At 46.0% G+C, this 15,858-nt stretch overlaps 1 protein-coding gene across 5 annotated transcripts in view; it reads left to right on the forward strand.

Annotated features, from left to right (window-relative positions):
• The window catches only part of GRIA1 (glutamate ionotropic receptor AMPA type subunit 1), a 401,004-nt gene that overhangs the window by 215,784 nt on the left and 169,362 nt on the right, over positions 1 to 15,858 (forward strand). For all 5 annotated transcript variants that reach the window (XR_011194162.1, XM_069199598.1, XM_069199601.1 and 2 more), the window contains exon 5: positions 6,878 to 6,931. Coding sequence is in view for 4 of the 5 variants with exons in the window: in XM_069199598.1 (XP_069055699.1) it covers positions 6,878 to 6,931 (54 nt within the window). In the remaining variant the exon portion in view is untranslated. The remainder of the gene's footprint in view (positions 1 to 6,877; positions 6,932 to 15,858) is intronic.

Below are 15,858 nucleotides of genomic sequence, written 5' to 3' on the forward strand. Positions count from 1 at the left end.
AAATAACAGCTGAAATAAAAAAATATTGAAATTGAGCTGAAAACAACAGCCATTTTTCTTTATGTTTTACTCTGTAACTTTTTCCTGCGATGTCAGATTTCTGAAAGCAATATACCGTTTTGTCTGCTGGACTCTTCTGGTTGCGGGGATATAAAGGGTTTGTAGGTTCATCAAGAACCCTAGGTACCCAGAGCCAATAAATAAGCTGCACCCTGCAGTTGGTTTTCATTCTATACTGGGTATACAGCAATTCATTTGCTGAAATATGAAGAGTGAAAAAGAGGTATCAAGAAAACCTTTGCATTTCCAAAATGGTATCAAGATAAGGTTTTGAGGAGCAGTGGTTATTTGCACATCGCTGAATTCCGAGGTGCCCATACTAGCATGTGAATTGCAGGGCATTTCTCAAATAGACGTCTTTTTTACACACTCTCTTATATTTGGAAGGAAAAAATGTAGAGAAAGATAAGGGGCAATAACACTTGTTTTGCTATTCTGTGTTCCCCCAAGTCTCCCGATAAAAATGATACCTCACTTGTGTGGGTAGGCCTAGTGCCCGCGACAGGAAATGCCCCAAAACACAACATGGACACATCCTATTTTTTTTATAGAAAACACAGCAGTTTTTTCCAAAGTGCCTACCTGTAGATTTTGGCCTCTAGCTCAGCCGGCACATAGGGAAACCTACCAAACCTGTGCATTTCTGAAAACTAGAGACCTAGGGGAATCCAAGGAGGGGTGACTTGCGGGGCTCGGACCAGGTTCTGTTACCCAGAATCCTTTGCAAACCTCAAAAAGTGGCTAAAAAAACAAGTTTTCCTCACATTTCGGTGACAGAAAGTTCTGGAATCTGAGAAGAGCCACAAATTTCCTTCCACCCGGCGTTCCCCCAAGTCTCCCGATAAAAATGATACCTCACTTGTGTGGGTAGGCCTAGCGCCCGCGACAGGAAACGCCCCAAAGCGCAACGTGGACACATCAACATTTTTGGAAGAAAACAGAGGTGTTTTTTGAGAAGTGCCTACCTGTAGATTTTGGCCTCTAGCTCAGCCGGCACCTAGGGAAACCTACCAAACCTGTGCATTTCTGAAAACTAGAGACCTAGGGCAATCCAAGGAGGGGTGACTTGCGGGGCTCGGACCAGGTTCTGTTACCCAGAATCCTTTGCAAACCTCAAAAAGTGGCTAAAAAAACAAGTTTTCCTCAGATTTCGGTGACAGAAAGTTCTGGAATCTGAGAGGAGCCACAAATTTCCTTCCACCCGGCGTTCCCCCAAGTCTCCCGATAAAAATGATACCTCACTTGTGTGGGTAGGCCTAGCGCCCGCGACAGGAAACGCCCCAAAGCGCAACGTGGACACATCAAAATTTTTGGAAGAAAACAGAGGTGTTTTTTGAGAAGTGCCTACCTGTAGATTTTGGCCTCTAGCTCAACCGGCACCTAGGGAAACCTACCAAACCTGTGCATTTCTGAAAACTAGAGACCTAGGGCAATACAAGGAGGGGTGACTCGCGGGGCTCGGACCAGGTTCTGTTACCCACAATACTTTGCAAACCTCAAAAAGTGGCTAAAAAAACAAGTTTTCCTCACATTTCGGTGACAGAAAGTTCTGGAATCTGAGAGGAGCCACACATTTTCTTCCACCCGGCGTTCCCCCAAGTCTCCCGATAAAAATGATACCTCACTTGTGTGGGTAGGCCTAGCGCCCGCGACAGGAAACGCCCCAAAGCGCAACGTGGACACATCCAAATTTTTGGAAGAAAACAGAGGTGTTTTTTGAGAAGTGCCTACCTGTGGATTTTGGCCTCTAGCTCAGCCGGCACATAGGGAAACCTACCAAACCTGTGCATTTTTGTAAACTAGAAACCCAGGGGAATCCAAGATGAGGTGACTTGTGGGGCTCGGACCAGGTTCTGTTACCCAGAATCCTTTGCAAACCTCAAAATGTGGCTAAAATACCACGTTTTCCACACATTTCGGTGACAGAAAGTTCTGGAATCTGAGGGGAGCCACAAATTTCCTTCCACCCAGCGTTCCCCCAAGTCTCCCGGTAAATATGATACCTCACTTGTGTGGTTAGGCCTGGTGCCTGCGACAGGAATAGATCACACAACGGTCAATGTTGGTCCTTACGTGAGGCAGCTGTTGACCCTGGGGTGATCCATTCCTGACACAGGCACTAGGTGTAGGCACTCAAGTGGGGTAGTGTTTTTATCAGGACAGGTGAGGAGTCACTGGGTGGTAGGAATGTTGTGGATCCCAGCATATTCCTGTAGTTTGTGTGACAGAAATGCGAGAAAAATAGAGTTTTTTCTCAACATTTCAGCTTTGCAGGGTATTCTGGGTAAGAAAACTTTGGGGAATCCACACAAGTCACACCTCTGTGGACTCCCCCGAATGTCTAGTTTCCAGAAATGTTTGGGTTTAGTGTGTTTCTCTATATGGCCGCCGAATCCAGGACCAAAAACACAGGTGCCTGCCTTACAAACCCAGTTTGTTTTGCCATAGACAATTTTGATGTCTCCACAATATGATTTGGGTGGTGGAATTTGGGGCTGAACTAAATTGGTGAGCTCCCAAGAGAGCACTCTCTCTCTGCTTGCCGCCGCATTCACCTGCTCTCTGGGTTGGCCTAACCCACTATTACCCAGTTGCACGAACAGCTTGCGAAGGGACAGCAGGACTGTCCTCATCACCTCCCTCATAATGTACTGGAAGAGGAGTTTTCGAATGGGACTCCTCTGACTGAAAAATCACTCCCAGAGTCTGCGCCATTGTCCTATCCCTCAGATGCTGTCTCAGTATCTGATGTCTCAGTCTCTGATCCTATGTCAGAGCGGTCCTCTATAACCCGAGTGCAGGCAGCAGTCATCCATCAAGATGCCATCTCTGCTATTGGCTAAACTGTTGCTCTAAAACACTAGCCTACGTAGACAGTCACAAAATCGATGGTGTGTGTGAGATACGTGCAACAGTAGAGGCCACCTTACCTGCGCTTCTTCCCTCAATCAGCACGTACTTTCAAGACACTCAAAAAACACCTTGTCACATACCATTCGTCACAGTCTTTAGCACCTCCTGCGCCCAGTCCAACAATCATTATTGGTGCTCCCACTCCCTCCTCCTCGGATTCCCTCATTACCACCCAGCAAAAGTGCCCTTCATCTCTCCATAGACTTTACTAATGTACTCAGCTATTTACATAAAATACAGATGTGCTCTTTGCAGTAGGCATATAAACCTTCTGCGCTTCTTTATGGCACTAAAACTGCCACTAGACAAGTCGGACCCTTTTCCCCCCAGGGAAACCACACACATATTGACAAAAGTGATGTATATATGACAGCCAACCACCTGAAACTCAACTCAAGCAAAACCGAAATAATCCTCTTTGGCCCTCACCAAAAAAACCTGGGACCCCCCATGGTGGCCCACCACGCTAGGCCCTGCACCCACCCCCGCCAACTACGCACGCAACCTCAGCATCATCCTAGACTCCTCCCTCTCTATGACCCAACAAATCAACGCTCTTACCTCCTCATGCTTCAACAAACTCCGTATACTGAAAAACATTAAAATGGATCCCCACAGAGACCAGAAAAACTGTCACTCACGCACTCATCAGCAGCAGGCTTGATTACAGAAACGCCCTCTACGCCGGCACCACTCTAAAACTCAAGTGCAAACTACACGCATCCAGAACTCAGCAGCACGACTCATCCTCGACCTCCACCGACACGAACACATCTCTCCACACCTCAAATCCCTCCACTGGCTCCCCATTGACAAAAGGATCACCTTCAAGATCCTCATCCTCACACACAAATCACTCCACAACACAGGCCCTGCCTACCTCAACGAGAGTCACCTTCCACACCCCCACACGAAACGTCCGTTCAGCTGACCTCTCTCTCGCCTCTGACCCCCGCATCAAACCCACCACCACCGGGGGCAGATCCTTCTCCTACATTGCACCCAAAACATGGAACGCACTCACAACCCACATTCGCAAGACCCAAAACCTACTTCTTTTCAGGAAGGGCCTCAAAACCTGGCTTTTTGAACAGTGAACCTCCTAGCCCCTTTCCCTCCCCCCCGTCCCCCCCCCAGCGCCTTGAGACCCTCACAGGTGAGTAGCGCGCTTTATAAATCTCTTTGATACAGATCTACCTATATATATATATATAAATATATATCTACATAGATATATCTATAGATATATCCATGTACCTAGATATATCTATCTACATAGATATATATATATAGATATATACATATATTTTTTTTTAGTTGTTGTATGGTTTCCTTGGGGGCCAAAATGGCCCCCAGGGAAACCCTACAACATCTAAAAAAAAAATTGCCCCCACAGGGGGTCACCCTGCCCACGGGCGACCCCCTGTCATTTAATTTTTTTTTTAAATTTTTTTTTTTTTTGAAAAAAAAAAAAATCCCCTGGGGGGGGGGGGGGCGCGATCGCGCCCCCCCCCCCTCCCCAGGGGGCACCTACCTTTTTATTTTTTTAGGAAAATTATGTCGGGGGGGGGGCGGCCCGTTTTCCGGGGGGGGGCTGCCCCCCAAAAGTGAAATCCCTGGTGTCTAGTGGGGTTTCCTGGCCCCCGATCGCAGCTGTGCTGCGATCGGGGGCCAGGAAACCGTTTCAGAAGGCCTCGTAAGAAAGGGGAGAGTCTCCCCTTTCTTACGAGGCCTTTTCAAAATGTTTCCTGACCCCCCCGATCGCAGCTGTGCTGCGATCGGGGGAGCCAGGAAACCTGAAAGTGTTTCCTGGCCCCCGATCGCAGCACAGCTGCGATCGGGGGCCAGGAAACACTTTCAGGAAGGCCTCGTAAGAAAGGGGAGTGTCTCCACTTTCTAACGAGGCCTTCCCGAACGTGAAAAAGGCCGTTTTCCCCATGAAAGCAGGAAGCGGCCGCAAGGCTGCTTCCTGCTTTCATGGGGAAAACACCTTTGCAACGTCAGCGCGCCTCGCGGCGCGCTGACGTCACAAAGGGGCGGGTGGGGGGCGGGGGGAGACACGGTAGCTTCCGTGTCTCCCGGGGGGGGAAAAAAAATAAAAAATAAATCCTCGGGTGCGACGCACCCGAGGATTTATTAATGCCCTTCCTGGTGTCGGCCACTGGTCGTGACCCGCACCAGGGAGGGTGTGTGGGCGTCGGCCAGTGGCCGACGCCCGCATTTAAGAGGTTAAATTATAAATCAATAGCATATTATAAATAATATCTAAAACAATAAATAACATGACATGATTTAGACAGGTGTGCATCCCTAATAGAGAAGATAGAATATCATGGTGTAGGAATATTGAGGACAAAATAGTGAAACCAAAATATTGAAAGTTAAGTAACTACAGTTTACTATGCCTAACTCCACATGTATGTACCTTGACGGTACATGTCTTGAAGGTACATAGAGGGGGGGGTTAGAATAATAAATCTATACTTCTTTAAGCACTTGCCTTTGATAATTTGAACTTCAATTTCTGTCCACAATATTCTTGTGTAACGATATTCATATCCTCGATATTTAGTAATATAATCCTCTAGACATTATAGAAGCAATGTAAAATAATGTGGCTATCAAGCGGTCATAATTACAGAAGACAAACTTCCATAATCAAAAGTGTTTGGTACTGACTTGAGAACCGTGCGTGTGAGGGACATGATAAATGTCTATCCTTTTTTAAATTTCTCATAAGAACATAGCTGCCCGATGACTAATAGATGAAAATCCAGACCCTGGGGTACTCTCGAAAAAAATTTTTTTTTAGAGACTTTGATACATTGAATGATGGGAGTCCTTGCTTCAAAGCTATTACTGACCACTATCCGTTCACGAAAACACGAATTTGTGGGGAGTGCCTCCCTTCACCGACACCAGCAGCAATATGCCTGGCTTGTCATATCAGACAAATCTAATACAGGCTTGCCCACATTTCCTTGGTGGGATACACAACATTCGTCCTGCATGTTGCTTTGAAAGACAAGCAGCTTTAATCTAATGTCATCTACCGAACTGAATGGTCCTTATGAGAGGCTAGTCGACTGAGATCACACAAGGCATATGCAATTAGAACAAAGTCCTATATTTTATGTAACGCTTCAAAGTGGCAATAAGCTATTTCTAAGCACACCCATTTTCAGTTACAGAGGGAACAGATGACTAGCAAATAAAGCAATTTGCCTTGAAAATGTGAGGCACTTCAGTTAAGTGGAAGCACAAAATTAGAACTCATGATTGCTGGTTGCACAGTTGACAACTAATGGTTGAATCTGCCCAGATAACCAGTTTACCATATACTGACAGGACTTTAGTTAACAGTTGCATCTCTCGACCTTAGCTTGCCCTTTATGAATACTGGAGCAGAAGGCTGAGCAAGTACTAAGGCAATCCATTGGCAATTGTCAGCCAGGTTTGCGAGATGACAGCTTGTTTCGCTTGAACAAATGCTCTTGAATGGACGTCCGCATTGGTCACCGGAGGAGGACAATCATTAACGATTAAACTGAAGAATGGAGTTGTTAACCGTTGAGTGACCACTTTTTAATTCCAAGAGTGACAGGTCAGCTGGTCCCTACCACTATCTCTGAGTTTGTATTTATCTCTCTCTTTCTCTCTCAATAGGTAGATAGACAGACATACATAGATCACTAAGTTAGAAACATGTGGAATTCTAGCCCAATGGACACTTTATAAATATACATTTGGATAATGTGTGACAAGCAAAATTCTGGTTCGCTAATTCTGGTTACACTCGTATAGCCGGTGGCGTCTTGCTCAAAACTGCAGAAGTTGTAACCTGAGCACATTTTGGCCATGACTTAATACAAATAATTCTTTTTTTATCTTTTCCCACTGACAGATCATCAAAATGGAAAAAAACATCATTGGATACCACTATATACTGGCCAACTTGGTAAGTGAGAATAATTCTTCCCTTCTAGTCTCTTCTCCGGAGTTCTAGGATTGTGCTTAGTGGTGGTCCAAGTCATCCTGGGAATGTTGCTTTTCTTCAGCCTAGAATAAACCTAGCCAACAACTACATAGTTAACAAAGCTGGGATTTTAAACAGCAGAGTCTTGGGCTTAGACTGCAGCGCTATCCCTACTTGATACTAATAGTTTAAACTCCTCACAATGGTCTTTCAGGCTCAGGAGTAGGACAATGGAGATGTCTCTCAGGTAAAACAGATTATATCAGCTATGGCAGATTTATCTCTCCAGGTGCAGAGTTCTGAATAACTCGTACCACAGACAGCAGTCCTTTTGTTTAGTCCCTGCAGGTTCGAGATACAAGCGGTGGAGATGATGCGGAGCACACTGCTAGTGCTGATGAGGCTCTACTGTTCTGCACCCAGGACATCCATACTTTAGAGTTATCTTTGCTCTGCAATTAAGTCAAGAGTTTTCATGGTGCAATATACTTTCTTCAGGCTGCTGATATGTTCTCAGGCGACAAGCTAAATTCTGCACTTTGCTAGGAGGCCTTTAAGCAGCCCATTTTGGTGAGAGTCCCTTCAAGGAAATTGGCCAATGTGTGATCACTGCTCCTTCAGAACTGTATAAAAAATGTATATGTATAAATTGTTTTCATCAAATAAGGATTCCTCAAAACCTTTGTCTGTATTGGCTAGACACTGACCTGTTTATACACTGCTCTGTTTATTTTATGTTGTAGTGAACTTGTCGAGCATCGTGGATATTGTGTTGTTTGTGTAATTTGTTGTTGATATAGGGATCTGGTTAAAGAATGCTGTGTTAGGTTATTGTCATAGCTTCAATAATTGCTGAGAGGTTGTTGTGCTTGGGTGCTGCCATGTTAAAGACTTTCTGCAATAGGCTTGCCCTAGGTGGTGTTCAAACAGAAATTTTTGCTTTACCTGTGATGGGCATGTGCCACGCGCGCAGCACTAGCAATGTTCCTTATATATCACCTGCAGAAAGGGTAATTTGGACCATCATGAGGGAAAGATATGAGAGATCACTTATGCTCACGAATTGACTGTGAAGATGAGTATCTCTCAAAGGAGAGCATCGCAGATCTTCAAATGCTCACAGAGACATCCAACCTCATGCAGCGCAGTGCACATAAACCCTGCAGCTCTTGCGACAATTACTCATGGGATAATACAATTACAAATCTTCAATCACATATAATTAAAATACTGAAACATTGATGGTGCTTAAGAACTTACTAAAATATTTTTGTGTTTCTTGTTCTGACCTCCTTAAGACTTGTTTAAATAGGGCTTTTTTTGGATTTCGTTAAGTTTATGCTTCCCCTTGTGTTACTTCTAGAGTGCAGAAAGGTTTGTGAGCCTCTAGGTACTTTCGGTTGGGTTAAGAAGCCTTTCTTGCTTCCCTTAATGCAAGAGGGTACCCTATGGAGGCAATATGTGGAGGAAGCGAGTCCCAAAGAGTTGGTGCCATGACAGGACAAAGCTAGCTCATCTACTTTGTCTTATGCTTTAATTGCTGTCACTTTGAAGAGATACTTCTTCCTACACTTTCAAGTGCTCCCTCCTTAAAGATTTCAATTTTTTTATTTCCAATATTTCTCACAGGAGAGCACCTCACTATTTTTTTTTAAACTTAATTTTTGCACCTCACTCTATCTCCTACATCCTCAAAAGCATCTTATCCCGCTCTGTCCTTTGACTCCTCACCTTTATGCTTTAACCTGTGCCCTTTCTTTCCTCACTCCACATCTAAGCCTCACTTTTGTAGGGTCAAGTACCTTCCTCATCCCTGCTCTCTTTGTACCTTGCAACTTCCCACTCACACCTCTGTCTCTGCCTACATCTTCCTCTCACTGCTGCTCTGTGGTGGACCCCTGTTCCTTCTGCCCTGGAGGTGCCCTACCTGTTCTTTATTTCATGGCTTGTGTGTGTGCCGCAGTCATCTCGAGTCTGGTTCTGGCTTGGCCCAAAGTCCTTTAGGGTGCTTCAGCAAAAAACAAGCCAAGCCAAGAAAGAGTGAGTGACTTCTACAGCTGTGGCATGTTTCGGAGAGGGAGCAAATAGAGACTAGATTGGAAGAGGAAGGGCAGAGGACAGGAGAGGAAAAAAGACAGGACAGAAGAAGATGGGCAATTGCAGGACTGGGCAGAGCAGAGGGAGATACAATTGATTTACTGAGGAAAAATACGGTGCTAAACGTGGCAGAGGTGGAGCGAGAAACGGAAAAGCGTAGGAAAGCCGAAGGGGGAAAGACACTCCATGGCAGACGAGTGATTCTGTCACAGACTGGTGTGAAAACCAGGTGGCGCTGTGGCAAAGCCAGTCCTGTGACATGTGACTGAACGTGGCTGCCTGCACTACCGGCCTTTCAGGGCCACCAGCCTGTCACGGATCAGTCTGTCGCTCCACCCATTCACACATCTACCGCTTCTTCCTGACCCCACCCCCAGGCGTGTTTCAACTGGACAATGCCTTGACTCTAAGAGCCAAGCCGGGCCGCTAGCTTGGCTAAGTCTCAGCTCCTGGGCACTGCCTCTTGTCCCTGTACTACTTATTGTATCCTTCGGAAGAGCTTTCCAGGCATTTTGAACATGCAGGTTTAGTCTTTGAATGTCCTATCTGTCCATTTCTTTGCATTTTTTTCAAATGGTTTTGGGCTTCACAGTATTGAACCGTGAGCTCAATAATTCATAATTCTTGAAGTCTAACTTTTGTTCAGCCGGAAACCAATTTAGCTTACGAAGATTATAGCAAATGTGGGCATATCTCTCACCACCTATCAACAGACAGGCCAGTAGAGGTGGTATGAGTTTTAATTTTCATATAAGATAGAAAACACATCACCGTTGCAGCGAGCACCTTTTGTTGTCAAGTACAGTAGGTGGGAAAAAAGAATCTTAAGATAGAAAAAGCAGAAACCATTCATGGTATTAATCTCCAGTGCTAGAGAGATAATTCAGCATCCAGTTTGATGCCCAGAGTCTTTCAACCTGTATAAGGACAGCAATAGAAATCCATGACTTAGGCCGAAAACAAGGAATCCCTCGCAGAGATGTGTGTGGCCTATGTGCATCCCAAAAATAATTTTTGATGTAATACGTTGTCTTAGTCTTATTTATAAATTAAGGATTTTTTAAAATAGTTTATGTTTTGATTGTGATGACCGCTGAATATTAGACTGAAATATTGCTGTCTTGGTTCACAAATTAAGGGTGTCTCTTACTTGATGTATGCAGTAGGAGCCTAGACTTTTCTTTTCAGGGGGACGTATCATGGTCCACCCTAAGTTTGCTTATAGATCTGTTATACTTGTTTATGAGGTTTTGACTACGCCTTGCATGCGTATTTTGTGGTGGCCAAATATTTGTTTACTTCCAGGTGTGACTATGCTTGTTGCTTTGGTGACTATGTACAACTAGCCTTGAAAGAGTTGTCAGACTAAACATGTGTCGGCTGCTTGTTCTTAATGCAATAAAGCATCAAATGTGCTTCACTGAATTTTCATCACAACTGGATTCCTTTTGGAAGAATTCTCTATTATTTATTAACTTTACAATTGCTCTGGGTGCACTCTGTTTGTGTGGGGGATTCTCTCACCACTTGATGCACTACTTTAGTAGCCTAGTGCTCCCACTTGTTGAGTAAATGATCATTTAATTATATTTTGTATCTTATCTGACTCAAGGGGAGTGCAATATTCATCTGACCACTGCTACCTTTCTCTCCTCTATTATATATTGTTATATGGAGGCTACAGTGGGCTTTTCTCAGGGTTTTGTTGAAATGAGCTTGTGTTTAAGACATGTTGACCTCTGAGTAAGCTGCTGCAGAACCTTTTTTCTCAAATATCAGTCCTGCTTGAATGTAGTGCACTGAAACTAACCTCCTTGTAGGACGAGCATTAACCTTCATTAGACGTTTTAAGAACCACTTGAGAAAGGGTTAAACATGTGAGAGCATTGCACACTGTATCATCATTTGAGGACTGTTGCAGGCTACTATTGCACCTCTGACCGGACACTTGAATCCAGGGATTTGGGGGTGCATGTAGGGCAGAATGTAACATAGGGTGCCCTTCAGACACTGTTCCTCTCCGTTGGCCTCAATTCCCACTACTACAAGCAGATGTCCAGGTACCGGTGGACAGCCTAAGGTAGATTCACATGTGGGTGAGTTTTCTCTCCACTGCAATGCAGTGTTGGTTGGTTTTATTCTACCCTACTCTTGCTCATCCACATAGAGTTGAAAACACTTAGGACACTTGGCTAGTTGGAAAACGTACACCGCATTGGTATACAGTATGAGAGCACAACACGTCTGCTCCCCTGTGTGTGGGCTGCTGAGTGTGAGCACAACACTCCTGCTCCCCTGTGTGTGGGCTGCTGAGTGTGAGCACAACACGTCTGCTCCCCAGTGTGTGGGCTGCTGAGTGTGAGCACAACACGTCTGTTCCCCTGCGTGTGGGCTGCTGAGTGTGAGCACAACACTCCTGCTCCCCAGTGTATGGGCTGCTGAGTGTGAGCACAACATGTCTGCTCCCCAGTGTGTGGGCTGCTGAGTGTGAGCACAGCACGTCTGCTCCCCAGTGTGTAGGCTGCTGAGTGTGAGCACAATATGTCTGCTCCCCGTGTGTGGGCTGCTGAGTGTGAGCACAAAGCGTCTGCTCCCCGTGTGTGTGCTGCTGAGTGTGAGCACAACGCATCTGCTCCACTGTGTGTGGGCTGCTGAGAGTGAGCACAATGTGTTTGCTCCCCGTGTGTGTGTTGCTGAGTGTGAGCACAACGCGCCTGCTCCGCTGTGTGTGGGCTGCTGAGTGTGAGCACAACACGTCTGCTCCCCGTGTGTTTGCTACTGAGTGTGAGCAGAACACATCTGCTCCCCGTGGAGTTGCTACTGGGTGTGAGAGCACAACAAGTCTGCTCCCTTGTGTGTGTGCTGCTGTGGGTCAGCACAACACACCTGCTCCCCATGTGTGTGCAACTGAGTGGAAGAGCACAATATGTCTGCTAGTCATTGTGAGAGCACAACACATCTGCGTGCTCCCCCTGTGTGTGTTAGTGAGTATGAGAGCACAACAGCTCTGCTCCCCATGTGTGTACTAGTGAGTGTGAGCACAACACATCTGCTCCACTGTGTGTGGGCTGCTGAGTGTGAGCACAATGCGTTTGCTCCCCGTGTGTGTGCTGCTGAGTGTGAGCACAACACATCTGCTCCCCTGTGTGTGGGATGCTGAGTGTGAGCACAATGCATCTGCTCCCCGTGTGTGTGCTGCTGAGTGTGAGCACAACACATCTGTTCCTCCGTGTGTGGGCTACTGAGTGTGAGCACAATGCGTTTGCTCCCCGTGTGTGTGCTGCTGAGTGTGAGCACAACACATCTGCTCCCCTGTGTGTGGGCTGCTGAGTGTGAGCACAACGCGTCTGCTCCCCTGTGTGTGGGCTGCTGAGTGTGAGCACAACACGTCTGCTCCCCGTGTGTTTGCTACTGAGTGTGAGCAGAACACATCTGCTCCCCGTGTGGTTGCTACTGGGTGTGAGAGCACAACAAGTCTGCTCCCTTGTGTGTGTGCTGCTGTGTGTCAACACAACACGCCTGCTCCCTGTGTGTGTGCTACTGAGTGTAAGAGCACAATATGTCTGCTAGTCATTGTGAGAGCACAACACATCTGCGTGCTCCCCCTGTGTGTGTTAGAGAGTATGAGAGCACAACAGCTCTGCTCCCAATGTGTATACTAGTGAGTGTGAAAGCACAACACATCTGCTCCCCATATGTACTTCTGAGTGTGAGAGCACAACACATCTGTGTGTGAATGTGAAAGCACAACACGTCTGCATTCTGTGTGTGTGCTATTGAGTGTGATAGCACAGCCGGTCTCCTCCCCGTGAGTATGTTTGTGAGTGTGAAAGAGTACAACACGTCTGCACGTGAATGTGAAAGCACAACACGTCTGCACTCTGTGTGTGTGCTATTGAGTGTGATAGCACAAGCGGGTTCCTCCCTGTGAGTATGCTAGTGAGTGTGAAAGAGTACAACACGTCTGCACGTGAATGTGAAAGCACAACAAGTCTGCACTCTGTGTGTGTGCTATTGAGTGTGATAGCACAACCGGTCTCCTCCCCGTGAGTATGCTAGTGAGTGTAAAAGAGTACAGCACGTCTGCACGTGAATTTGAAAGCACAACACCTCTGCCCCCGTGCGTGTGCTAGTGATACAGGTGTCACCAGTCTGCTTCCTATTGGTGTTATTCACCTGTGCATTCAAAGCAAATAAAAGCACTCACCCTCCCTGCTGTGCCCGAGCTGAGGTGGGCGAAAGGTCACCCGATGCCCGCTGAACAGTAATGCACATGGAGCGTGATGCCAGGAACAGATGTGCCCATCAAAATCTAATTAGACAAGTGCCCATGTCTGGGAAAAAGAGCTGCTCAGGGGCCTGGAGCACGGGAGAGGGCTCACATCAGACAGACAGTCTCATCAAAAAGACGAGATGGGCACCAAGGGAGGTAAGCAAAGAGGGTAGCGATATGGGATGTAGAAATAATGCAGTATGCATGGGCACACTCTAATGTACTATTCATAAGGCAATGCACTGGGTTGCACTCACAATAGTGCAGTCGTTCCATGGGATGCTGTGGATTCACACACTGTGGGGCACCGTTTTTCCGTAACACACTGAACTGGGCATATTACCATGCAGTAATAGATTGGCATGCAATTGTGCAGCAATTCCATGGTAAGTCTTTGGAATATCAACACTTGTGGGGGCGAAGTTCATAGTTTTGCCTCACAGCCTTTTGTCTACGTAAATCTTTTCGAACGTCTAAAAGTAGTGAAGTTTTTCACACTTCCGTTTTTGCATGAAAAGCAGGATTTTTGCGACACTTTATGTCTCAAAGGGTAAACTTGCAGAGCAAATATCTGCATACATTTGCAAAAGTGAGGAGAAAAACTATGCAAACTGTGATCTTGTAGAGAAAACTCGTCTTGGCGGGGTTTATTAGATATCTTGCAGTGTGGTGAAACATATGTCACAAAACCCAGAATACCTTTTGCAGTGGTGAACGTGACCTTAAATCAGAAAATACTGCAAACGTCTAGAAATGGGGAGAACACAGCAAAGCTTTGCTGCTTTAAATAAACTTTGCACCCATTTAAAAATACAGCAAATGAAATGTAAAATTAAATAACTGTGCCTTAATACTCCTATACACTCATGACAGTACTTGGATTTGACATTTACAAGGGCATTGCACCACTGAAATGTCACTTTTACCGACTTTCCTGTGGCACAATGCCATGTCCCATATTTACAAAGCGGTGTTAAGACACTTTTTGTGACTTAATGCCGCTTTGTAAATACGGCCCCTTCACAGGCATCACTTTGTGTGAAAGGGCGTGCAATGTGTGTTGCTGTGGGCGTTCAATTGCAACAAACGTTGTATTTTGATGCTGCCCCAGATTTACGAGGATTTAATTTTTGCTCCCAATTTTTGCTTTTTCCTAAGTGTGCTGCATTCTGCAGCACACATATGAAGTGCAAAACACCATAAATGATTGTTTATGTGCAGGAAGATGTCTCTTCCTGCACATAAACAATCATTCCCCGTGACACAGGTTGCCTTGCACTATGGTGCAAGGGTGTCTTTGTTGGCGCTAGGCAGCTAAATTAGCACCAGCGCAAGGAAATACACAGGGGTGTGCATCCCTGTGTTTCAGAATTGGCGCAGCACGCCGCAGCCAAATTTGGTGCAGCACTACGCTGCACCACTTTGTAGTAAATGAGGCCCATTGTTTCTATTCAGATGCTCTGGATCAGGCCCATCGTTTTGTTGTGTACCTACAGTAGCTCTGTGGATGTAGCACACAGGTGAGCAGTAGTCCATAGTTAATGCTTTGGATGCTCCACAATTGAAGATGTTTCTTAGCCAGGCACGTGTTACTGGGCAGTATCTTCAGTGGGTATTGTTATTTACCACTATGTCATAGTGATACCGAAAGAACTACACTCCAATTGGATAAGGAAGTTAGGGCCAGATGTAGCAAAGCGTTTGCGACACGCAAACGGCGAAAAACGCCGTTTGCAAGTCGCAAAAGCCTCACCGGAATGCAGAAATGCATTTTGCGAGTCGGATCCGACTCGCAAAATGCATTTCTGACTCGCTAATAGGAAGGGGTGTTCCCTTCCTATTAGCGACTCGCAATGCTATGTATATTCATTTGTGACCGCGATTGCGGTCGCAAATGAAGGCGCAGTTACCATCCACTTGAAGTGGATGGTAACCCAGGCGCAAACGGGAAGGGGTCCCCATGGGACCCCTTCCCCTTTGTGTGTGGCACAAAAAATAATTTTTCAGAGCATGCAGTGGTCCAATGGACCACTACCTGCCCTGAAAAATACCGAAACAAAAGGTTTCGGTTTTATTTTCAAAGTGCAGCTCGTTTTTCTTTAAGGAAAACGGGTTGCACTTTGAAAAAAAAAAACTGCTTTATTTAAAAGCAGTCACGGACATGGTGGTCTGCTGTTCCCAGCAGGCCACCTTCCCCGTGAGTGCCCTGACTCTCTATGAGGTCGCAAATTGCGACCCACCTCATTAATATTAATGAGGTGGGTCTTTGCGACCCCATAGCGAGTCGCAGACGGTGTCTTGCATAGCAAATTGCGAGTTGCAATTTGCGAGTCGGAAGGACTCGCAAATTGCAACTCGCAATTTGCCACCTACCTACATCTGGCCCTTATTTCCTTTGTGCATTCATTAGTGCGTTGAGTTGTCTTGGCTTACTCTAGGCAGAGGGAGGGACTCGAAGCTCAGAAGCAGCCAGACACAGAAAATAACTCTCAATAACATGAATGTCCATTCAGCCCTCTCACTTCAGAAGACCCTAAGA

The sequence above is a fragment of the Pleurodeles waltl genome, chromosome 7, assembly GCF_031143425.1.
Source record: "Pleurodeles waltl isolate 20211129_DDA chromosome 7, aPleWal1.hap1.20221129, whole genome shotgun sequence".
In the NCBI taxonomy this organism is placed as follows: Eukaryota; Metazoa; Chordata; class Amphibia; order Caudata; family Salamandridae; genus Pleurodeles; species Pleurodeles waltl.